Source organism: Semicossyphus pulcher, unplaced genomic scaffold (genome assembly GCF_022749685.1).
Source record: "Semicossyphus pulcher isolate SPU_LCO1_2020_fin unplaced genomic scaffold, fSemPul1.0.p SCAF_2, whole genome shotgun sequence".
Classification (NCBI taxonomy): Eukaryota; Metazoa; Chordata; class Actinopteri; order Labriformes; family Labridae; genus Semicossyphus; species Semicossyphus pulcher.
The window spans coordinates 5,274,515-5,300,230 of NW_027211693.1; the positions used below are offsets into that span (position 1 = coordinate 5,274,515).

The 25,716-nt window shown below is 39.9% G+C and overlaps 1 protein-coding gene across 1 annotated transcript; it reads right to left on the reverse strand.

Moving 5' to 3' along the window:
- Nucleotides 1–2,001: 2,001 nt before the first annotated feature.
- slc25a48 (solute carrier family 25 member 48) lies at nucleotides 2,002–14,812 on the reverse strand. Its single transcript, XM_069670489.1, has 7 exons — nucleotides 14,758–14,812; nucleotides 12,460–12,503; nucleotides 11,692–11,763; nucleotides 9,679–9,931; nucleotides 6,526–6,813; nucleotides 4,047–4,180; nucleotides 2,002–2,106 (listed from the first exon to the last, which is right to left on the reverse strand). Exons 1-7 carry the CDS (start codon nucleotides 14,810–14,812, stop codon nucleotides 2,002–2,004), a joined length of 951 nt encoding a protein of 316 aa, XP_069526590.1.
- Between the last annotated feature and the right edge of the window lie 10,904 nt (nucleotides 14,813–25,716).

Here is a 25,716-nt window from a genome sequence, read left to right on the forward strand (position 1 = left end):
AATATTTTTTTAGTGTCTTCACAAGTCCAACATATTCCAAACAGAGGCATCATAATAATAGTATTGCTAATAACAATGCTAATAATGTAATATGCCTGTATTTTTCTGCTCTCCTGTACTGTTCATTTATTCTGTCATAGGTGAGATCCTTTAATTTCTCCTGGTGTAGTCTGAGCTAAAGACATTGGCAGAAAATGTAGCCTTTTAATTCCAACACAATGATTAATTTGTAATTAACCTTAAACAGTGTGATTAAATGTCATTATTTTTGCTGTTCTGCAGGTTTCCTTGCACACTGAACTGTTGAAAAGCAGTCTGAACTCAGAGACACGTCGCTGATTTGTGTTGAAATGCTGCCATCTTGTGGACACTGTAACATCACAGGTACTGAAAGTAGATGACGAACACAGAGGCAACAGTTCACAGTAGTTCTGACAGTGACCTCAGACTTCGGACTGTTATCAGCGGTCTGCAGGCACAGGGCCGACGCCTCGCCGTTCCCATCAGGCTCAGCTACAACAACAACACCAACTCTTTCCTGTAACACCCGTAAACATAAAGTGTTTAAGTGGAAGCGACTCATCTTTATTAAGAAGACGGCCACGTGACGCACTGTCACATGAGTTGAGCATTATTCTCAGAAGAGCAGATTCAGAGAAGAAGCAGGAGGGCTGATGCGTTTAAAAGCTTTGTTTATTTATAAGACACTTCTGGCTCTCCAAAGTCTGTAATGGCATTTAAAATGTATACAAGTATTTACATGATGAAAAAAGCTATTTAAAAGTATAACTATTAGGCAGGCAAAGGCACTTCTTTGAAGCATTCACACTGAAATGAGAAATATCCTGTCTATGAAGAGACTGCATGTCGTGAGAACATATTAAAAAAACATGACTTTGTGGTGAAGGGAGGGATTACATTGCAGTCACTACAGCGCGTTTTGCAGCTGCCCACTGCTATGGACCAATTCTTAACCTATCTGTACCTATTAGCCATTTAGAACCTCTCAATATCTAAAAAATCCTTACATGTTAAAGTAAAATGTGTTTTTTTTAAATCCAGTAAGTCATGTCTTTTTCCCAGATGTCTCACTTCTCATATTTCCCTTTAGAATAAATGTTCTTTAGTGCATCATGAGCTGTAAATACATATATATATGTATGTAACTGTTCGTGTTAGTGATTCTACATTTTTGCTGTAGACTGTATAAAAAGAAAAAATGTAACTGTCCTGAAATGTTAATATGAAGTTACAATTAACTTGAACAATTTTCTTAATATAAGAAACACACAAATATAATATGTACAAGAGGACGGTAACATGATGTGATGCACATGCAGTCCATGTGCACTGGAAGGCAATGAATGGATGCGTCATCTTCAACAACTGTTTAAGAAATCTAAAACTAAAATGTATTTGTTTATATTTTTATAATTCGTAAACAAACAACTGAAAGTAAACTGAGACAGAGCAGCAGAAAAAGCTATATTAAGACTCGTCTGTTATGTTGAAAACGTCACATCCATATATAAAAATATTTATCTATCTATATTTTCAGCATTAATTCATACTTCTACATCACACTGAGATCAAAGTGCACAGCTCCATTCTTTTTCTGATAAGTTAATGATAACATCTTAAAGCATTGGTTTGCTGATTTGCAGGTTAAAAACGTACGGTTGAGATATGACTGTTAACTTACCAGATATTTCATTTACTGGGAAAAATAAAGTTGTATTGAAATTAATTATTGAAATTATTGTTACATAAACTCGAAACCTTTACTTTGTAGCTACATTTTGCCTGGTCTCAACCCGAAATCACAAAATCAACGCTCTTTGGTTGTGAGTAATAACACAGTAACCTTTTCTTCTCTGGCTCTCGCAGAAGACGCGAAAAAGCTGCGGGTTTTGGCCAAATATCTGGGGTCTTTTTGATACATTGCTCACTTGCTAAAAAATTGAGTGTGCTTCCTTTCACCGACAAAATGTTTCCTTTGTCCTAGAGGCTCCTGAAGAACTGCAGGGAGAGTTCGTAGGTCAGGAACATGGTGGCGCTCATCGGGAAGCCTCGGATGGCGTTGACCGACGTCCCGCGGAAGAAAACCTGCACACAAGAATGAACGGTTTCAGTGACACTTTATTTTCTTGTTTTGCAGAAAGTGTTGAACATTACCCATTCTGACTGTAGTAGGGGTACAACGGATGAACTGGTCTGAAGTAGCATTAAAGCAGCACTCTGCGTAATGTTCACAAGGCATAGCTACAACCTTGAAGCTTATATGTACAGTATATCTGAAGGAGTTTAAAGGAGTTTAAAATAAAGTTGAGTAAAAAGATTGACCAGCAGATTTCTCAAACACATTGTAACAACAGGTGTAGCTTATTTATTAGTTCTAGCGCTGCCACGGTCGGTTAGTTAATTTGGTTTATTGTGTGACTTGTAATGTTAATGTTGGGGCAAGTGAGTCCAATCAAAGTAAGTTTACTAAAAGTGCTACCGACAGGCTCAGATTGTTATTCTAAGTGTCTGACAGCATTACAGAAAGAATCCCTTTAGAGACAGACCCTTTTTGATTAAGAGTAACAGCCGTTACATCGTTCTCTTCAAGGCAACCAGACTCCATTGACAAAAAGGGTAATTTAAGCTAGCGGAACACAAGAGTTGCTGTTTCCAATGCAAATTAGTTTTTATTTGTGTTTCTGTGATATTGTGTGTTTTCCTAATTTTCTGTTAGATCCAAACTTGACATTTTATACACCAAAGTACCACAATAACAACAAACTAATTAGTAACTAGTAGACCAGCAACTCCCATGTCCTGTGAGATAATTAATTTCTTGTCAATGGAGTCTGGTGGCTTTGAAGGGAGCGATTTAACGGCTGTTTCTGGTTTCGAAAGTACTTCTTACTCTTACATAAAAAAATCTATATTTGTAGTGATTAATCCTGTAATGTTTCAGACACAAAAAATACAATCTAACCCCGTCAGTGGTAAAAACAAGCACTTTTATGGATCATACTCTGATACCGTTGCAGCCATTACAGCCCATGTCACGGCTGCTGACTGAAGCAATCTACTGGAGCAATTCCAAAACTCTGTGCACCTACTAGTCATGTAGACCCCAAAATATGTACAAAGGCATATAAATGACAAAATTTGCTTTTACGTAATGTATGAACTAATTAACTCAAGGTCTGTGGGAACAAAGTGTTACAGGTTGTCGTACTTTAGGGGACACTGTCCTGTAATAACACCCCTCATTGATCTGTGGCCTTCAGGGCAGTCTGGTTCACTTTCTCACAACACCAATGACCTTCTGTTATTGATCACAGGACTGGTGTGTTGACTGAAGCTTTCCATGTTGGACGTCTAAACAGTTTGTCTACATTTTGCAACCTCAGATGTTATTGACAGTATGAGCACTTGAACGCAGCGTTTGGCAACAGATGTGTTGTTGATTTCAGGCCAAGAAAGCGGCCATGTTGCAATTCCTCACCTGATGTGACCCCCAGGGTCTACTGTCTACTGTTGGTAGTTTCATATAACACCTAACAGCTTCATCACCTACAGATGTCTACAACATTTCATGACAGCTGCATGTTTTGTGTATTTTTCTGTATCAAGTCCCTTTAAATGTATTGTCTGTGAAGAAAGACTCCACCCAGGTTTCCCTTGAAGTAACTCTCCCAATTACATCAATGTTATTATTAACTGTCAGATGAGTTGTAGTCTGAAGTTTGTATTTTATGTTACCTACGTAGCCGAGAAGCCCTGCTGTAACCAGGTTGTTTATGAACTGACTGAATCACGAGCTGCAGCACACTTCGGAAGATTCAAGTTCTGAGAACGCAGCCCGACTGTAACCTAATCTTGGTTTCACCTCCAAACGATGAAACCATCTGTTTCATTTACAGCAGCTAGTACAGTGCAGGGAGGCAGGCCCCTAAAAGACATGGCCAGTTAGGGTTGGTGCAAGAGAAGGAAACTTAGCTAGAGTTTGAAGTATCCAAGCAGAAAAATGTCAAAGCCAAGTTACAACTCACCTGTGCTCCCTCTGTCTTGTAGCTGTGGATGATGCAGTGTAAGATTCCCCTGTACTTCCTCTGCAGCTGAGCGTCCGCCTGCATCCGACTCTTCACCACATCGGCCGGCGTGGCTGTGACCCAGGAAATGGAGCCTGAAGTAGAGAAGAACAACCTTTAGTTTCTGCCTTAAACATTGACGGTTCAACTGCTTCCAGGGTTTATGGGTTCAATAGATAGGAGCAGAAAAAGCAGCATTTAAGGTCACTCAGAAAGTCAGATTATAATGCATCAAACAAGGAGAGCTGCAAATGGCACAAAAAACCCAACGAGGAAACCAGGGCAGAAGATATTCAAAAATCCAAATAACTATCTTTTCACTTGTACAAAGAGAATTAAGAAGTTGGAAATTTAACTGGGAACTTTTTTTTGTCTTTGAATAAAACAATTCACGGTGTGGATCCTTCAAAAGAACTGAACGCTCAGCGCACCCTGCTCCAACTCCACATATAAAACAATCCAACTTCATACAGACCAAAGCTAATGATGCATTCAGGTGCTTCTCATAAAACCTGCTAAGTCATAGAGTTATCCAGACAGCTGACCAAGTGGAAAAGTATCAGAGGAAGACTTGCCAACAGTGCCATCGGAAGTTGCATCAGCTAATGTTTTTATAGACGACCTCCTTCACCTGCTAATTAACGTGTACAAGTATGACATAAGCAGGAAGTGATCCACAATTAAATTCCACTTGGAGAAAATCTCAACCGCCAACTAGCCACCTCCAGATATTAGAGCATCAAAGCCTTCTTTAACTGAGCATATTTTCTTTGTTGCTTGGTTCAGTTATGTTCACGATGATGGCAGGCATGACGGCCAAACCCCACAGATTTATGGCATACATCTGATTTCAGCTTTCCGTCCTCCACGTGTTGACTCATGTCACGTGTTCGTAGGAGTCCAGCCTGCATCTGGAAGCAAGTCTGCTCTAACCGCGGAGACCACACATTTCCCGAAGGCTGCACTGTGTTTACCCACAGCACACATTGCTCGTTCACTCGGGCCGAACCATGTGGTTGGCTGTAAGTTCACACACCCCATCCTGCTCAGCAAATCCGAGCAGTTTTAGTTCTTCTAAAACTGGCACACAAAAGAAAGACGCGTTCAGGACTTTTGGAGCTGGAGGTGTGATGTTTCAACATGTTAGAAGAAGAGATACGCTTCATGATATCTTCCTAAAAATGAGGTCACCGGCTTAAACACCTAGAAAATGCTTACCAGAGGTAAGATGAGTTCACATGTGTTTACATCCGGACTCTATGGTTCAAAACAGCATCATAAAGTGATTCACAGGGCAGTAAAAACAGACATACTCCATGCAGTAAAGCAGCAATAAAAGGCCTGAAACACAAACAGAATCCACACAGACTGCTGACAGATCAGATAAAGGCCAATCTGGGTTGTAATTTAAACAGGAAAGAGGTTTGTAGCTGCTCAGAAAACAAGGAAAAGGTGTGTGACACAGCAACAAGATAACTTCAAGTGCCAGGTGTGTCAAAGTCAAAGAAAGGCTTAGAGGAGTACCACATTGTTACTGATGAGTTTAATTGCCCCTCATTCCTAAAATAAGTCTCTTATATTCATTATAGTCAGTATCTGCTGAGGCTCATCGTCCACCATTTATATTAGAGTTACATGTTGAGTTGGAGGACAAATAATCTTGGCACTCGTTCATTGCTCTGCATGCAAGCTTCAGGAGTAGTTCAATGGCTGATACCAATCAGTTAAAAATGCCTCGATGGGCACCAACATCAATCTTTAGATCAGTTCAGGAAATCTCAACTTTCTGAAACACGTATACTGTACAGGAATAAGAAGACAACATCTGGAAGGAGAAGAAGAAGAACAGAGGAGGAAGAGGAACAGAAGAGAAGAAGAAGTATGTTAAACCTGCTTGGGGAAATTCCATTCCTCTAGTCAGATGGTCTCTCTGTCTGCATATCATAAAACATTACAAGTATTTTGACTGATGCTCCATCCAAACAGCCATTCTGTGACTAAATAAGCTCCAAATCTACTCTGAACACATGAACAACCCTGTCTCACATAGTTACCCTTGGTGGATTCAAAGATTCAAACATTTAGCAGCACTTATTTTACACGGTCAAAGCCAAACCCACGTTGCAACATTATTGATTGGGACATACTGTAGCTATTACATCAGATCCAACCCACAGACAGTAGATCATCCAACGTTCGGCCATGAATGAATCAGTGCAACTGTATGACCACTTCCTTCTTCCTTATTTGGTCACCGTCCTGTCCAATACTTGTCAGTCAACATGAGACATCAGCTTCTATTGTGTTTTCTTCATGGGTTCTGTCTCTGTTGGCCTCAATTAAACATATGTCCATCATGAGGGACTGGACAACTTCATGCAAACTGAACCATACTATATAAAACTGTATTCTAAAGCTGGACATGGACTGTTGTAGTTACCTGCCAGTCCTCCAGCCAGCCAGATGGAACAGGGATGAAGGCTCGACGTGGCGTCCGGCTTCAGCAGGTCACAGATGAGGGTGTAAGGGATGAAGTAGAGCATGTATCCAGGAACGTCCCTGAGGACCATGGCCCCGCCCCCCCGGTACAGACCCTGCAGGCCCTCGGTCTGCAGGATGCTGCTGATGCAGTGGATGGGGCCTCTGTAGAGTCTCTGGCTGGGGATGTCGACGGAGCGCAGAGGGATGTTGGTGCCGTTTGATACGTTGCCGGCAAGGTGCAAGTTCTCTGTAGAGAGGGATTAGATAGAATGACGGGTTATTCAGCGTTGAGTTGGTGTTCACATTAAAGAAAACATGACATTGTATTTCCTGCCATTATCAGGACGAATGCACTGAGGTTGGTGGTTGAAATTAGTAGTTAAAAAATGTTATGGCTCAACTCTTTCACATAATAAATATCAGGGTCATCAAATCAGGAAAATCTATGATCATTCATTACAAGAGTGTATTGAAGTGACAGAATTAACTTTGTCATTTTGCACCGTCATCAATGAGTCCTGATGTGCCAAAGTGTGTTTGAGGAAGTCAATGATCAAGTCAATCTCTTCTTTTAAGAGTAGACTTAAAACTTTCCTCTTTGATAAAGCTTATAGTTAGGGCTGGCTCAGGCTTGGACTAGCCCATAGTTATGCTGCTATAGGTTTAGACTGCCGGGGGGATCTGACACACCAAGCTTCTCTCTCTCTCTCTCTCTCTCTCTCTCTCTCTCTCTCTGACTCTCTGACTCTCTCTCTCTCTTCCTCTCTCTCTGACTCTCTCTCTCTCTCTGTCATATTAATGCAGCTCATTAACTCTGTATCTTCTGGTCCCATTAACATTACTAACCACATATCTTCCCGGGAGTTCTTGTGCTCCCTTGTCTTGAAGGTTCCTGAGGATCGTTGCTGCAGACCACCTGCTGCTGTGGACCTGCTCGACTGCAACACCTACTAACATCAGCCTTCCCCATAGTATCATTATTGTTGCTGCTAATGCTAATAGTAGACCTGTTGACTTCAACTGTTACAATTACGATTACCTCAGCCTTTATCATTACTCTGCTTCTCTCGCTAATTTATTTATTTATTTATTTATTTAGCCAATCTTCACCCTAGTCTACCACTATTATTGGCATTGTAACCATAAGTATGTGTCTGTTGTTGTTCATGTAACAAGGACATATGTTGTTGTGGTAACAAGAACATATGTTGTTGTTGCTCTCTTTGCCTGTCTCTATCCTGCATCTCCTTCTATCCCATTTTCGGCCCATCCAGTCGAGGCAGATGGCTGTTCAACATGAGTCTGGTTCTGCTCGAGGTTTCTGCCTGTTAAAAGGAAGTTTTTCCTTGCCAATGTGCCGAATTGCTAAGTGCTACTCATGGTGGATTGATGTTGGGCCTCTCTTTAAATAACTTAACAAAGAGTCGGTCTAGACCTGCTCTTTCTGTAAAGTGTCTCGAGATAACCCTGGTTATGATTTGGCGCTATACAAATAAAATTTGATTGATTGATTGATTGATTGATTGAAATAAATGTGAGCAATCACATGATGACGGGTGTGAAGGGCGTGAGCTCTGCAGACGGTGTCGACAAACAATCAGCAATAAATGTTTCACGTGCGGTTTCATCCTGTAATTAAACCCAACTGACCTCAGGTTTATTGGTGCAACGGAAAGATACAGAACATAACCAACTTCCCTTCAGTCAAACTGCACACGGTTTAAAAAGCCTATGATTCAAACACCAAGCAACTGTTTAACAACTACAGTATGTTCACTGTATGAATTCACGGTTTAGATTTTAACAGCACTCGTCAACTTCATTCAGCATTTACACTTCAGCAGATCCAGTTTGCGACCTCTTAACCTCTTCAATTTGCACATATTGACTTCTATTTCAATTTACAGGTGTGCTTCAAGCTCACCTACTAATGCGTGGCACTAAAAAACAACAAGAAGTAAGGGAAAATAAAAGAACGGCATTACACACAAAACAATGAAATCATTCAGAAAAATAATGCATAAATGAAAATATAAAAAATAAACGTACAATACATTTGAAAATAAATTATTTTTAGATTCTTTGTCTTTATATTTGCACATTTTTTGCTGTAAATGTCGCAGGCTCATTCTTTTTAGAGGCACATCTACGACTCTATAACTACAACTTAAACTTCAAGTACTTATTTTTGTTCAGCTGCATTAAAGTGGAAACAACACAGAGATTTTCTCACCATAGGTACTTCTACCCCTTAAGATTGTTTTATGTGTTTGGCCTTTGCCAGCTGAAGAGAGACAGGAAATGTGGGTGAGTAGAGAGTGGGGGATGACATGCATCAAATGATCAGCAGACCAGTAAATGAACCTGCAATCAGTGCGTCAAGGACTGTACTCAGATAAACCAGTGCCCCCTTTTATACTTTTTAGTATCTACTAATCAAGATTCTTGATTTGGACTGGTCGCCAGTCAATCACAGGGCCGACACATAGAGACAGACAACCTCCCACCCACACCTACGGGCAATTTAGAGTCACCAATGAACCTGGCGAGCATGTCTTTGGACTGTGGGAAGAAGCTGGAGAGAACCCACACATTCACGAGGAGAACATGCAAACTCTGCACAGAAAGGCCAACAACAGCACTAACCACTACACCACTGTGCAGCCCTTAATGATGTTTAAATCAAGTTTATTAAAAAAAAGCAAGTTAACAGTGCAGTAAGACCGAAATGCTTCCCAATTACCAACGGGAACTGCGTCCCACACGGTTAGTCTTTGATAGAATCAGTGACGTGTGTTGTGTCAGTGATATTTGGTTATATGATGACCATGAACTGCTTCATCATGACTGACAGTTTCACTGGAAATATGACATAACGTTCTTCACAAGAGGCACAGGTTGTTTTTTTTAATCTTTATCTCATTTTTTGTTTTATTCCCCAGAGTTTTCTTTGATTTTCCTTCTTTTTTGGAACTCGTTTGCCGATTATGTGCCAGAAAACCAAAGAAAAAATAATAAAAAACATTAGATTGTTGTTATTCTTATGCCAATTAACTTCTCAGGGGAAAAAAACTAAAATCCCAAGCCTAAAAACAAGCTCACCCTCATTTACCTGCTAGAACCGTCTGCGTCTGCATTTGCAGTCTGATCTTGACCAGATCCACGGGGGCTCCCAGCCCCACTGACATCAGCCCCGTCAGCATGCTGGCCACAGTCAGGTCCAGCATGCTGCAGGGATGCCTCTCATTGCCATAGCGATACTTGCTTATAAGTCTCTGTGTGTTACTGAAGAAGCCAAACACCACCGAGTTGTAGACGGTGATGCTGGCCAGCGGGAACGACATGCCCTTAAAGAACCCCGCGACCTGAAAAAAACCACACAAACAGGAAGTGATCACTTACCCACGATAAACAAAGGTGACATGTTAGAAAGTGAAACCTGCAGTACACATTTTAACCTCAGAAGTAGGCTCTGATTAGTCTGGCCTTTGCCAACAATGCACACATGAAAAATGGAGGGAAGTTGCTGCCAAATACTTTGAGTGTTCTCTCAGTGGAAAGCGTTCTCTCCTAGCAGGGGGGAGGGTGGAATTTGGGAGACACATGTTGAAATTCAAACACAGCTGTCCACTGGCTCAACAGATCATCTGACCGGTGAGAGAGGCGTGTGGGGCTGAAGCTGACATGTTTGGAGGAGTTCACTATGGTTTAAATTTTAAAAAACCACAAAGATGCATACCACACTTTGTTTCAGTTCTCACTAACTAAATGCAGGTTGAATCAGACCTGTTGCACAATTCGACTTGACTCATTGTCTCTTTACTGGAAACATAATCATTTACATTGCACGAATGATCAGGCTGCACTGATCATTTGAGGCTTTAACACCTGACTTCAATAGAAACAAAGCTTTGAGCAACTGTGGACTGTAACCAATAATTAGAGTGTTTGGTTGAGTTATAAATACTCTGAGAATGAAAAACCGACGAGAAACACAAAATTATTCCGTGCAAAGTGACACAAACAAGACTGAAGAAGGAGAATAACAAAGCTTTGTGTGTTTAAGGGCCATATTTTAAAGTCTAAATGACTAATAGGTAGAAAGTTTTGGATTGTTTCAGTAAAATGTTTCAGCAAGCAGCCTCGAAACAGGCTGTAATGGCCTCAACCTAATCCCTGTCGTTAAATACACCTCTTCAAAGTACGTCTTGTTTTTGTTGCTGAAAGGCTCAGATTGTTCTGTAGGATTCCTATAGAAAAAGACCTTTGCGATCAGGTACGATCCTTCATTTTAAACCAGAAACAGCCTTTTTGTGTGTGTGTGTGTGTGTGTGTGTGTGTGTGTATGTGTGTTATTGTGAGTTACACAAAAACACTGTGTTGCATCCAAATTAAAGTCACAAAATGACAAACAGCTGAAGGCAGCAGGAGAAGAGGGCGATGTAACGGCTGATTCTGACTTCAAAAGAAGTATCTTACTCTTTAACAAAGGGTCTGACACAAACTGAGGACGTTTTCGCTGCTGCCTGCTACATTTTTGACCCTGTTTTGTCTTCCTGCAGCTGAAAATAAAGCCGGTTGTTTTCTGTCACTGAACTCTTCACACGTGCCACTCAGAGGTGTTCAGTGCATGAAACAAAGAGTCACGGCTGTTAACGATAAGTTCAGATTTGTGTTGCTTATTTTATTTTATCTACGTTTCTTGACAGTAAGAGAACTGCTTCTTACTTGCAAAAATTATATATATACATATACATATATACACACATCTACATATATACACACATATATATATATATATATATATACACACATATATATATGTATGTATATAAACCAGATTCTGTTCTGAAAGCATTGGAAGTTTGAAATGCCGAACCTTTGTCAGGCAAAGCATGTTTCACCTGGTTAAGTCTTTATTGTATCTATCACTCATTCAGTCTGTGTATCAAACTCGGCGCCAACGGTTTTGTGTTCTCATCAGTGCCGATCGGAGCCGAGGTGATACTGCAGTGTCATTTGACCCGGGCCTTTCCCATTAGGCCAAAAAGCCGGGTGTTAGCGGGTTTTTTGATTAGTGGGAAAGCAGCTTTAGCGTGGAGGTTTACAAAGTCTGAATGTTTACCGTTTCCTTCCTGTAGATGGTGAGGACACAGTGGAGAGTGTTCTTGTAGCCTTTTCCTGCCTGGAGCCGCGTCTGGAGAACAGAAAACAAAACAATTCATATAAAAACACAACAAAGAAAATAGAATAGAGAGCGGATGTGCCTTTTGTAAGCCAGGCCCTGTTTCATTAGCATCAGAGGGACAGTTAGCATCAAGGACTGAGCATGTTTTTTGCAAGGAGTCTGTCAAAACTTGTACAATAACTATCTACTACATGACTTTTAAATATGACTACTAAAAGTTCTTTTGTCTTGTAACATAGTATTTTGCTAAGGATGCAGGCAAATTGCATCGAACAGAAAAGCAGCTTAAAGTGAGAGAGGCTTTCAGGATAGCTTTCAGCTGGTTACCAGACACAGAAGACTTAGAAACTTAAAGCAGATGCTTCTTAAAGAATTCAAATACTGCCTCAAACTACCAAATGGAGCCAAAACTGCTGTGTGCGTCATTTATCAAAAAAATATCCATTTCTTTATGGAAAACTTTGCAGCTGCACGTCACTTCACAGATGCAAGTTCTTCCAAATAAACAATGTTCAGCAGAGTGTAGAAATATGTTCAAGATGGCTAATTAGCCTTAATTCCTCTTCCACAGAAACAATTAAACCAGAACGCATCAAAAAAGTGCACATAAAAACCAGAACTCCTGCTCAGCTGCAGATATTTGTTCTTTTGTTTTCCTCTCAAGTTTAGGAATGGTGTGGTAAAGTCATGCCAGAGATCTTATACCTTCACTGTGTCCAGCGGATGGCCCACGACCACACTGGAGGCTCCTGCAGCCAAAACAGAAACACAAACAGAGGGAAGAAAAGAAATGAGGGCAAAGAATACCAGAGGGAAAAACAAGGAGATAAATCTTAGTAACTGTGAAAAGGAAACGACTGTTTTCCTGTTAAGTGAAACTCAGCTACAAAAGGTTGAATGAGTGCAGTGCATCTCTTATTTATTGGATTGACTTGTGACACTTTTTATTCCTTCTATAGATAAGACAACATACTGAAAGTAAAGGAAACTCGGTGAGAAGTCTATCAACATTTAAGAAAGGATTCCTACAGAGACAGACCTTTTTTATTTAGGGGATGATGCTTGTTATTTTAACCAGAAAAGGCTGTTGAATCTCTCTCTTCAAAGTCACCAGACTCCATTGACAAAAGAAGCTTTTTTTAACCATAAAGAAGTTCAGCATTGTTTGTCTGCTCCTGCTTCAATCGGTTAGTTTTTGTGTATTATCTTGCGTTATACAAATATTGTTTTGGATCCAAACTAGTTCAGCAAACTCACACAATAACTAAAACAAATTAACCGATCAGAGCAGCTTTAGACCAGCAACTCTTCTTCTGCAAGGTAAAATGACTGTTTTTATCATTGGAGTCTGGTGGCTTTGGAGAGAGCGGTGTAGCAGACATTTCTGGTTTGGAAAAAAAGCATCTTCCTCTTTAACAAAAGGGTCTATATCTGTAGGGATCCTCAACTTAGAATCAGTCAAATATTTGTGCATCTAATCTGCTACAGATTAGCTGTAATCTTACTAACACTCACATGAAGTGATGTTTTGTTCAGCCACACTTTGAACAGAAGACTGGGCAGCTGCATTTATCTGCTTTCAATGAAACAGTCATATAGCTAGGAGACAGACGTGTAGACTGAATGAGATGTGGCTCCTTAGGCTACAGTTCTAATGCTGCTGTCCCCTCAGTCAAACTTGAGTCCTTTACAGAGACACTCAGACGTCGTCTTGCGTTAACTCACCTACAGGTGTTATTTTTTTCACAGAGAGAATGACTGTTGTTGCTCTAACTGCTTCTTATCACACACTGAGTTTGCCCTATTTAAGACTACAGGTCAGAACAGTGACACAGAAAGTCCGTTTAAAGTTGTTTAGAATCTGACAGTTTTTTTGACTTTTTTTTATCAGGTTAAAATTGATTTTCTTTTAAATAAGCTTTATGGACTTTTGCTCATTTTCCCCCCGTTTTTCCAAAGTTTGGTTTTATAAGATTGATAACAGAAAAGTTCTTAAGTTTCCAACAAATCAACTTCATTTGTGAACGTCTAAATACTCTTTTTTTGTTTAAGTTTAAATTGACCAAAAACTTGACTTCGTAAAAGGAAATTTAAAACCTATCTCTTTGAAAAGGCTTTTAATTTGCAGTGAAGTTATAGACTAAAGTTTACATTTAGTCATTTGATTGTTGTGATTTCTGTCTTTCAATTTTTTGGTGCAAAAAAGTTGTACATTTTTGTTCAAATGAGTTATGTTTTTGTTTTTTTTGCTGGGTTGTTTTATTTCTTTTGGACGTGTCTGACCTGAACATGCAACCCTCCAAACCTGCCTTAAAAAAGATGAAGAAGAAGAAAAATCACAGCTCTATTCTCCTCATGCTTCATTAACTTTGAAATGTAAAAGAAAATATTAATTAGTTAATAATCTACATCCTTCTTCATCAACTTGTGTGGATAAACAGAACATGATGTTGGTATCTGGGAATTTAGAGGCCTACTGTTTTTGTTTGTTCTACTAAAATAGATGCGGCAGCGCCCCTAGCGGCCACAGCCTGTCACAGCAGCATTCCACTTAAAAAGCGGTTTTTTTCAGTAGAATTAAAAGTTGTACATAAACTGTCCTGCAGCCACAGCTTCGGTGAAAGCATGCTGAGAGGCGATAACGCCTTTAACTACCGGCTTTATCTCAGTTCATTGGTAAAACACAGGAGGAGAGGCTGTTTATTTATCAGTGTAGGAAAAGGAGGGAGTGGAGGGGGGTTCTCTGCAGACCCTCCATTGTTTACACTGGATGTGGATGCAGGAGGAGGCTGCAGCCTTTTTGTTCCTGCAAAACGGTTGCAATTGTATAAAAATAGCAGTTTGTGTCTGTGTTTTCTTTCTGCTTTAGTCCAAACAAACCTGCAGAAGCAGAGAGCATGGACCCCCTCCCCCCACAACCCCCCCAAGCTGACCCAGTGAACGCCAGGCAACTGGAAAGAAGCCCTTTCCGACATAAAGGCTGGAAAAAACTGAATCACTCACCGCCGATCCATCCTGCGAGAAAATCATCCATCATAAAGCTCTTTGAGTTCTGCATCTTCAACTCAGAGCCTCAAACTTCAGCCGATCTCCTCTCATCAGTCAAAACACTAACAAACACAAACTGTGCAAATCTCCTCCGGTGCAGCGGTATTGAAGAAAAACACACGCCTCGGTTTGTATTGATCACGTAGCGGTGTGATCCGTGAGTGAGGAGAGAATAAGATCTTCTGGAGAGTGTGCTTTGATAAGAAAAGCTACAAACAGCAGCGTTTCACGAGCAGCCAATCAGAACAAAGATTTGATTTTCAGGACAGCTCTTTAGGCCAATCAGGTGCGAGTTTTACAAGGCAACACAGCCAATAGAGAGACGCTCATGGAAATGAGCCATGAGGGAAAAAGAAATACAGAAGAGACTGTACTGTTAGTGTTAACTTGCACCCGCAGACACACGGAGCCTGTGGCGTTAAACACTTAGGTTCAGTTACGTTTTAGTCACATCTTATTATGCATGCATTTCTTCTACAACATATGTAGTGCTTCTACATTAACTGTGTCATTAACACAAACATTTTAATGCCCACAGTACTTTCAGAAAACTAACAATTCTAATTTTAGTTGAACAAAGAAAACATCTGAATTCAGTCTCTTACTGAAACCGAACAATTTGAAACAAACCTTCGATACAAATGATGTAGTAGTTTTTTGGTTATGAAGTTCTGTACAGCTGACAAAACAATCTCACCATTTCTTACAAACATAAGCCCTTCTGTTTTCTATCTGGGTCCAAATGAATGCATTCAAAAGGTTTTGGATTTGCTCCAGTGGATGCAAAACATGCAGTAATGGCTGTGACCTAACTCCTGCTGATCAAAGTATGTCCATTAAAAGTTCTTGTTTCTTCCACTGACAGGCTCAGATTGTTATTCTAAGTGTCTGACAACATTACAGAAAGGATTCCTGCAGAGATCGACCTTTTTTATTTAACCTGAAACTGTTACATCGAGGTCTTCTGAGCCACCAGACTCTATTGACAAAAACAGTAATTTTACCAGGACAGAACACGGGTCTAACAAAGCCTTGATTGGCTAATTTGTTTGTCTTGAATGGTTAATTTTGACCCGCACAATAAAACACTCTAACGAGCGTTTTTATGAACAGAGTCTGGTGGATTTGAAGAGAGTGATATAACGGCTGTTTTTATCTATCTCTGTAGGGATCCAAAGCTAGAGATGGCTGCTACCTCTCCCTTCAGAGCCACCAGACTCCATTGAGAAAATTTCATCTTGCAGAACAAGGGAGTTGCTGTTCTGTTACTGCCTTGATGGATTAGTTTGTTTGTGTAATTGTGTGACCTTTTTGTTTTAAATGGCAAATACAAAAACTGACAAAGCAAACAAACAACTCTCGACTTCTTTGAGGTCAAATAAGAAGGAAAGAGATTCTTTTGTTAGTGGAGTTTGGTGGGTTTGAAGAGAGCATTGTAACGCCTGTTTCGAGTTGAGAAGAAAGCATTTCCTCTCTAATAAAATGGTCTATTTCTGTCAGGATTGAAAACTAGAAATGGCTGATACACCGCTCTCTTCAAAGCCACCAGACTCCACTGACAAAAACAGTCATTTAACCTGGCAGAAGAAGGGAGTTGCTGGTCTTTGCTGCCTTCATCGATCAGTTTGTTTGTGTTGTTGTGTGAAGTTTGTGTTTTAAATGGCAAGTACGGATCAAAAGTAATATTTGTGTAACACACAATAACATACAAAAACTAACTGACTGAAGCAGCAGCAGACAAACAACTCTAAACTAAGACGATTATTTTGTCAGTGGAGACTGGTGGCTTTGAGGAGAGCGATGTAACATCTGTTTCTTGTTAAAAATAAGTAATGTAATGTAATGTTGTCAGGCGCTTTGAATAACAATCTGAGCCTGTCAGTGGAAACAACAAGAACTTTTAGTGGACGCACTTTGATCGGGGAAATTACCCTCATGGGATAACTATTAGTTATTTATTGCCCAAAGTGTGTTAGAATAGGGCCTAGGTTTAATATCTTCTGATCTCACGTCATGGTCTGTTTATTAGCCAGTGCTTCAATAGTTTTAGTTGTCGACTGGAGAAAACTGATGTGACTGAAAGCGAAGGACAGTTTTAAAATGGAGCATAATCTTTGATTGTTTTAAACTGCTAAACTACAAACTGCTTTGGTCTCTCTCTTTGTTTTTATGACCAATAACCATCGTTTTAAAGTTAAGCTTCATTATTTGTCCCTTTCGTGTTGTTTTGTCGCCATCCGACTATCATGAAGAAGTCCACCTCTGAGGTCAGCGCTGTGGTCAAGGGCAGCGGGAGGAGGATTCCTGATAGCTCACATAATGTGTAACATGCAGCTAATACTTAAACCAGAACACCTGCTGAAGCACGAGGAGAGCAAACAGATTCAAACTCAGGACGCTCCCCCTGAGGCCCAACTTCTTCTTTTATATCTGTGTCGAGTCATCCTGTTATTATAAATCAGCTGCGGCCAGCTGAAGGACGAAACAGAGATAATCTGTGACAACAAAACAATACAAACTGTATCACCAAAGCACTTCTCCAAACAATTCAGTAAACTACAGGGAATATTCAATAATCTGCAAAGTAACCAGTAGCTAAAAAGTGCAACATGTTCTCAAAGTGATTCTTTTACTCCGTGCTGCTCTCCCACGTTCCTTTGTATTTCTAATGTTTGCCCAGCACGAGGAGGTTATCTATTGTTTTAACAGCCTGCATCAAATCTTCTAACCCAGGCCACAGTTCAGCACCTTTTTTAATCTGGACAAGCCCAGTTAGTGACGCGTTTCCCATCAGCCAGCAGTGGTTGGTCTGCCAGAGAGGGTAGGCGGAGCTAAGCGGCTGCTTCTCCGCTCTCTGCAAGTGTTGCGAGTAAACAGTAATCTACTATGGCTGAACAAACAAAGAAAAGATGGATGACTACAGATACAACTTCAACAAGAAGTGAAAATCCAAAGAAGAAGAAACAAACTCGACGCTCAGATGAAGCAAACAGTCTGAAAAGGAAAGCGACCGTCAGCCAGGAAAATCAAGAGTTACAACCGGAGCCAACCGTGGACGTCACACATGCAGCACTGTCTGGATATCTGGGAAGTGTGCTCCCGCAATTATAACTTATCTCCACAGGCCGCGAAACCGAGATCTTCAAGATGACCACTTTAAGGATGTTTGACTTTATTTAACGTCACTCTGAAGCCAGGAAACTGTAAAAAAAAAAGTCTCCTTATTGGACGGTAATTATCTAGTAACATCTAAAACTCCACCGGGGTGGTTTAGGATCTACAAGCTCATGCTGTGCAGCCAATCATGTTCACAGAACTTTCTCTGGAGGACCCAGAGTATCAGAATATTCCAAACACTTGTGGTATTTAAAGAATATGTGTGTAAGTGAACGGTAGAGTCTTAAAGAAACCTGCAGTCTTTGTTTTGAATATATCCCTCAGTGTAAACATCACAAGCTTGAGCTAACACGATGACATAACTGCAGAATAAGAGGATTTTCAGACCTTAAAGCTGCTTAAGGGGAAATAAAAGGGAAACTGGATGTAAACACACATATAGTCTCTCTCTCTAGAGCAGGTTAATGTTTGACAGTTGTTGTGGAGGACGCCTCCTCCTCCTACAGGCCAGCTCCACCCTGTGATAAGACGCTGATAACAGAAACGCAACTTTTTCACACTTTGTGGAAAATTACCAGAGAAAGGCACGAGGGAGAGAGTCTGACCTTCAGCAGGCAGCAAGAAAAAAAAGACAAACCTCTCCTTGAGTTTTATTCCTCTCCTCATCACGGCTCTGTGTTTCTTCTTCTTCAGAACAAACAAAAGTCTCAGATTCTGTTTGCACCTTAAAATGAACACTAGATACATTGTACCTTGATCTACATAATTAACACTTTTAAAACATGTAGTTTAACTGCAGTAGTGTGTGTGTTATTCTGTAGTGATCTAGGATTTCATTTTAATGTCACCATCTTGCCAACAGTCCCAGCTTTGATGTTAATATTATTGATATTGTCCACATTCAAGGTCGTGTGAGGATAGCCAACAACAGCACCGAAACAGGAAGTACTTACAGTTTCATAAGAAGGTGTAAGGCTTCGTGTCCTCCCCTTCTGAGCGAGTGGAAGTTAAAACATCAACAAACATCACTCATTCTTCACATTTAAACTTCCTAACGTTGTGTTTCATTTCAGACACATACTTTAAAAGGTAGCAACAACTTCTAACTGTTCCCTCTCTGTTCTCCACCCTTTACCTGTCCTACCTTCCTCTCCTCACGTCCTTTAAGGGACTTATTTGTGTTAATTAAAACTTTTGGAGGAGAACACACGAGGCACATGTCAGGGAAAATGTTCTTTTTTTTTGGATCCTCTCTCTACAAAGAAAGGAACTTTAAAAAAAAAAATGTAATCAGGTTAAATCGATGTTTGCCTCGGTCATTTCTCTAACAGAAATGATGCGAGGACCTTTTTTTCCACCTGGCAAAACATCCCACCTCTTTTTTCTCACTTACCTGCAAAGTTATTATAGTTAACTAAAACTAACAGAAAAACATTTTTGTCAACTGATATAAAAATCATTATTTCATACATATGCAGAGTATGTGGCCACATCTACAATTACTGTGCTGTTGTTCTGGTTGATAACACAGGAACACTGCTTTGTCTTTTGTGGATGGTTGTAACTTGATGGTTGTAACTTTTGTATTTGAATATATATATAAAAAAACAACAACACAAAAACAAAACTAAAACTAACACAAAACTAATAAAAACTCAACTAAAACTAAGAAACCAGCTTTTAAAAGTAACTAAAGGGAGGGACAAAAAGACGAAACAGATTTTTCAATGTGTAGTTTTTGTAGTTATTTGTTTAAAAAGGTCACTAAGGCAATCTTTGTTGTGTCCATGCAGTTTGGTGGGCAGTAAAGACATTTGTATTTGTGCTTCCTCTGCTGTAGCGCCACAGAACAACCAGAGTATAGATTAAAAACTATACTTACACACTGAAACCCTAAACGTCATGTTTGGTGGGGTGTCCTCATCATGGAGATGTAATCTACACCACAGCTGGTCTCTTCTGCTAAACATAGACGCAAACATGGACATGCAGGCTTCCAGCAGACACCATGAGGCCTGCGACATCAGCTAATCAATCAGCAGTGGTAAATGAAAACTGTGACAGGCAGGAGGAAAACACTAATAATCAATTCATTATTTTAACAACAAGAGAGACACATTTCAAACATACGGAGGTTCACAAAATCTATGTGTATCTATACACACACACCATGTGTCACTGTGTGTGTGTGTGTGTGTGTGTGTGTGAGTGTGTGTGCTGATGATGCATCTCACATGTCAGTGAGTGCTTCAATCACTCCAGCAGACTGCTGACTGCACTGACTTACTGAGGTCACATTTGTTGACATCGGGTGTGACCTGCGTTCACCTTCACCTTCATGTTACTACACCTTCAATCAAAGAGTTCATGTGGAGAGGATTCAGTCCAGTGTGAAGATCTCTCTGTGCAGGTTAAAGTGAAAATGGAGGAAAGATTTTTAGAATCATTACCTCTAATTACTTTCTTCATTCCTATGAGAAGTGGCATGAATTCAAATCAACAAGTGTGCCATAAACCTCAAACAAGTGAAACACACATCCCTTCAGAGTTAAAGACATGTGCTTTTGTCCCCTCCAGTCAAAAATCAAAGTAGCAGAGGACTTTGACGTGCTGCTGGAACACGACTCATATATGCATGAAGTGGATGCATAAAAGGCACACAGTGGTGCATACAAGTTCAGCAGATTGCATAAAATAAAATGTTGGATGCACAAAATGTTCCTTTTTAAAATAAAACTTGAACCTTGACTTTAACATTTGTGTCTCATACAACTCATTTGCAACAGGAGATATGTTTTGAGGGAAATGTAACGTAAGTCAGATGAAGTATCCTTTGACATAATGACGAAATGATAAACAGGTTTTTTGAGCTCTAAACTAAGTCATATTGTTAACACTGACACATTAACGATAATGTACGTATATTATTGACTTTTCATTGTTAAAATTGGCTGAAATCAGCCTGTAACCCGTAAAGGCGACGCTGATATAAAGTAGAACATTTAGGTTTCTATGTGTTGTATTTATCAGTCGTGCAGTAGGTGTGTTCATTTGAAAACTATATGAGTACATTATATAAAAATCTACTAAGCATTTAAGAGCAAGCATTTATTATCATAGTTATTTGCAACATATGTTATCAGCTGTGCAAAGTTCACATGTTAATATTAACATGTATGTGCATGTTAACAGCAAACATGTCTGCAAAACAAGACCAACTGCTCTGTGTGTCCATGAACTCTGTGTGTCTGTCTTCTGATTGGTCCGTGTGGACAGGTGTGGGTGACATGGATGGTGCATGTGAAGTTGAGTTTAGCCTCTCATAGAGGAAGCAGAGAGACCAACAGTGGACAGTGACCACGTGCAGAGGACAACAGCAGTCTTCATGAGACAAGGGAGAGGTCGCCACGTTAGAGAAGAGGTGAAACGATGTTCTGCTGCTGTTTCGTCCGTCCTGATGACCTCTGAGCACAACAACACTGCATAGCAGCCAGGAAAGATCTTTAACAAACATTACTACAGCAATATGCAATGAAAGTTTATAAATATAACCAAAGGATGAATGTATGTTAGTTACAAAACTAAATAATATATAAAAACATCTCATCCAAAGATAAACAAAACAAGAACGCACTCAGAGAACGCAGAACACAGTCAAGGTTTCCTCGAAATGTCGAAAACTCGAAACTTAAAGTTCATCCTGAAAATATTCAAAACTATATTTAGACAATATTAAAACTTTGTTCACAGATGAGTGAGGCAGATTTATGACCAGTGATTTGTGGCGGTTTACATGTCTCACCTGCTAAACAAAGGTCTAAAGTAAGTGAACTTTATTTACTGTAGCACTGACGTATGAGCGCGCCTTCTACAATTCCACAATGTATTCAGAGATAAATGTAATTTATGACAAATAAATCACACTTATTTAACACAAAAAGACAAACACCCAAAGAAAAGTCGCCCAGAGTCATCGAACAGTTTGCATAATATGGCATTTATATCACAATTACAGTGAGGAATGTTGTGCTCAAGGGTCATAACAGTGCAGGTTTTTTCATCACACATTTTCAGAGCTGTAAAGGTGAAGACAGAAAGTGCTCTCTCAGGCGCTGTTTGCAGCAAATACTGATTTATTTCTACTTCACCCCCGGCTGAAACTTTTCACAGTTTTACTGAAATTTCCTTCAAGTCTGTCGAGGAGTTTTTCACTTATTCTGCTTAGAAATAATCAAGAAAAACCAACAGGCTGAAATAGTACTGACCTTGGTGGAAAGAGCAAAGACAGATCAGTTAATTACATAACGATGAAAAACATTCATCAACCTTTGTTTCAGAACAGAGTTTCATTGTTACGTTTTTCCTGCAAGAAACTCAACTGCAAGTTTCTCACTCTTCCAGACACACATGGATACTCTGACCTCAAAGGTCAGCTGATTAGATTTCGTTTTTTTCTCTTAATGTGTGATATTCTCTCGTGAATAATTGGTCTATATGAAAAGCTACAGCACCATTTATTAAAATGAGACACAGCGTTTCCTTTCGATGCTTTTCTGTTGAGAGATCATTCAGAACAGAACCTCAGGATGATTCTCTGCAGAGGTTTCACTTTTACTTCCAGATCTTTGGCTTGGATCTAATATCTGAAACAAAACCAGGAGGTTTTCTTCTCGTGTGAAAAGAGTTTTGTGTCAGCTGAAAGAGGCCCGCTGTGCTTCTGAATATCTTCTTCCACTTGCAGCTTCTGTCTCTGTCAGACTCAAATAAATACACTTTGTTTTATTCAGACGTTGGAGCTGCCACAGTCTTCTATAGAAAGCTGCTTCACTCAAGGGAACATTGATTATAGACGTTTAAACTCACAGTTTTTTTATGGTCACTGATTTTTCTCCAGGATCTCACTATCCTTTAACAAATGATATAAGATACTAATTGAACCAGTTAGACTTCTTCTCAGAAACAGTCTCTCTTGCTTTGTTGCATATCCTGTTTTTTAAGGTCCTGTGTAAAGTGTACTGACCTGCAGAACGTGCGCATGAATCTGTTTGTGGAGAAGTATCGACCGACAAAAGTGCACACTGTCTGTATTTGCACAGGAACACTGCTGGGTCCAAACATGAGCCCGAACATTATGTGTTTTTGTAGATGCTTTTGTAACACGGTAGTTGACATGACGTATCATGAGATACGTAATGAACCCAAGTTACATAATTTAGGACATATACACTGCGATAGTTACTAGTTTAACGTGAGTGAGTTACTATTTGAACCCAGAACCATAATGTTTTTTCTTAACTTAACCAAGTTTTCTTTGATGATTAAACATTTAAACCGCGACTGTTTTGCAGCAGTAACCGCATGTTCATGATTGTCAACAAGCTTTATTTACAAACTGTAACCAGATAGTGCTCATTTATTATTCTTTTTTGACTAGTTTAATTCGGCTTTATTTAGAGAAAGAAACACACCTTGAAAATTGCAGCACCGACCAAATCCAACTCAAAAACCCTGGCAAGAAACCGTCACTGCATTGGGATACCACCGACCATTTCTCTCTCTAACAAACTAATCCGTTTAAAAACGGCATTATGAGACAGGAAATGTGGGGAGAGCGGGGGATGACATGAACCAGATAATCGGCAGACCGTGAGTCGAACCTTTACTCGGTGAGTCAAGGACTACTGCACATGGGGCGCCTGCTCTACCAACTGAGCTAAACCAGCGCCCCACAAACTTGCAGTCTAATTATGAAATAAAGTAAAGCCTTCCTGAATGTGTTTTTTAAAGATAAAGTTAAGATGAAGTTTAAAGCAAGAAGACAAAAGACTCAAAATGACAGTAGAGAGGCAACATCAGACAACATCACATAAAAGCAACTGTTTTAAAAGTTCCTCAACCTAGAAACCAATACATTTGTTGTCACTGCAAAGTGGTGAAACATCTCAGGAAAAGTGTCTGAAATGGATCCAGAAAGTCAGAGAGTGCAAAGACGCTGAGCTGGCGACCGGATCCTGAACCTCCTCTGCTCATAAAAGCAGTTATTTAGGTCATTTGGATTTCACAATCCAGTTGACATTTCAAACAACAGCAGAAAAAGCAGCAAGAGATGCTCCCCTGCAGGGAAAACCATGCTGTACACAGCATTACCTTAAGCCTTAATATCTAAGCCATTAATATTACAGGAAACCACCAGTAAGGGGGTCAAAGGGCAAATAGGAAGACTATCCCTCCTGTGATAACCTACAGGGGATATTTAGAAACCTTTACCATATAATCGTTCAGTTAGACTTTTTATAATATGAATTTATTATTGATATGTGTTTAAAGATTCTTAATTCGTGTCTCTGACTGTTCCGTTTCTTTTATTGTTGTTGTATTGTTGCTTTATGGAATATAAATAGTATAAAAATAAAGTCATTATAGTAAAAATATGACGAAAATATTATATTATATTATTATAAAAGGAATCATGAAGCTGAATAAATGAAAGGGAATGAAACACACACCCAGAGCATGGCCCGCCTGCTGACACTAGGGGGCAGAATAAGTTCATGTTTGAGTATCGAGGACCGGACCATTAATTCTGCCTCCGTGCCGCCTTTTCAATGTCACAGTTTCAATTACGGTCGACCTTTTCGCCTCACGTGGCTGCATTCATGTCACGGAACATGCGAATCTGATGGAATTCCTAAAGCAGCCCAGTAAATAAATCTGACCTCAGCTCAGATACACGCCATGAGGAAATGCACTGAGGCTGCAGTCCTGCAAACACGGATTCAAAAGGTCTCAGCTGCCTGAGTGTTCGTGGCTTCATCCATTCTGCCTGTGAAGTAGTCGTGTGCAGAATATGTAATGTGCTGATTGTGTAGGAGTTACTTTATTGATTGAAATGTGCAGAACATGTTTACGATACTTTGCTGCACATGCAGATGTATGCATATGGAATACATAAAAGCATTGAATGCAAACTATGAAACTGTTCATTTATTATTTCTGGATTTGGATTTCAGTGAAAAGGCGGATGATGGGATCGTAGATCATCTTTCCTGGTCTTGTCCTAAACGACATTTTTCCAATTGTTCAGTGACATATATGTAACAGACTAATTCCTGACAGCCTCTCTGTAATATGTAGTTGCTGTAACAACTTTTCGACCCTTCCCTCTGCTTTACAACAAGCCCTGAGGTTTGTGTATAGCAAAGACAGAGGAAATCAGCTTCCCCTCCCTGCTTTAAAACATGGTTAAACAACAGGGTTTCCTGCCTATACCTGAAGAAGTTCAGTACACACTGTCCAACACCTATCCCAAGTTTCTTAAGAAGGAGAGACGCCAACCTGTGAACTGACTGTATTGGATTGAACTGCACTGTGTTCCAACCCATGCAGCTCTTGGCTCTGTTGCCTTTATCTTGGGCCTCCATTAACCTTGTTCTGTCTTGTTTTTATGGACTCTATCCCTGATCTTCAAACCATAGATGGACATTGTACTCATCGTTTGGACTGACCTGAGCACATGCTTCTTTTCTTTATTAACCTCTTCTATTTTTGTTCTTTCTTTCTCTCCTGTTTTCACATATTTTTGTGTTGTTGTGTTTGTTTGTGCTTGTTTTTAACAACTTTAACGTGTTGTTAAAAAAAGAAATAGATTTTGCTCAGTTGATGCTGCATAGGTAGTGAACAGTAGTTTAAAACACTAAGGGATGTTCCATAACAGCATCATATACAGTACGGTTTGGGGTTTTTGACTTTAGGTTTCAGTGGTTACAAACAGGATGCAAGGATGTTGGAACCTCGGCT

Coding starts and splice junctions, on each gene's coding strand:
- slc25a48 (XM_069670489.1), bottom strand. CDS start 14,812: ATGCAGAACTCAAAGAGCTTTATGATGGATGATTTTCTCGCAGGATGG. Junction 6,814..9,678: donor GACGCAGACGGTTCTAGCAG/GTAAATGAGGGT, acceptor CCCTCTCTACAG/AGAACTTGCACCTTGCCGGC. Junction 2,107..4,046: donor ACAAGACAGAGGGAGCACAG/GTGAGTTGTAAC, acceptor TCTTGTGTGCAG/GTTTTCTTCCGCGGGACGTC.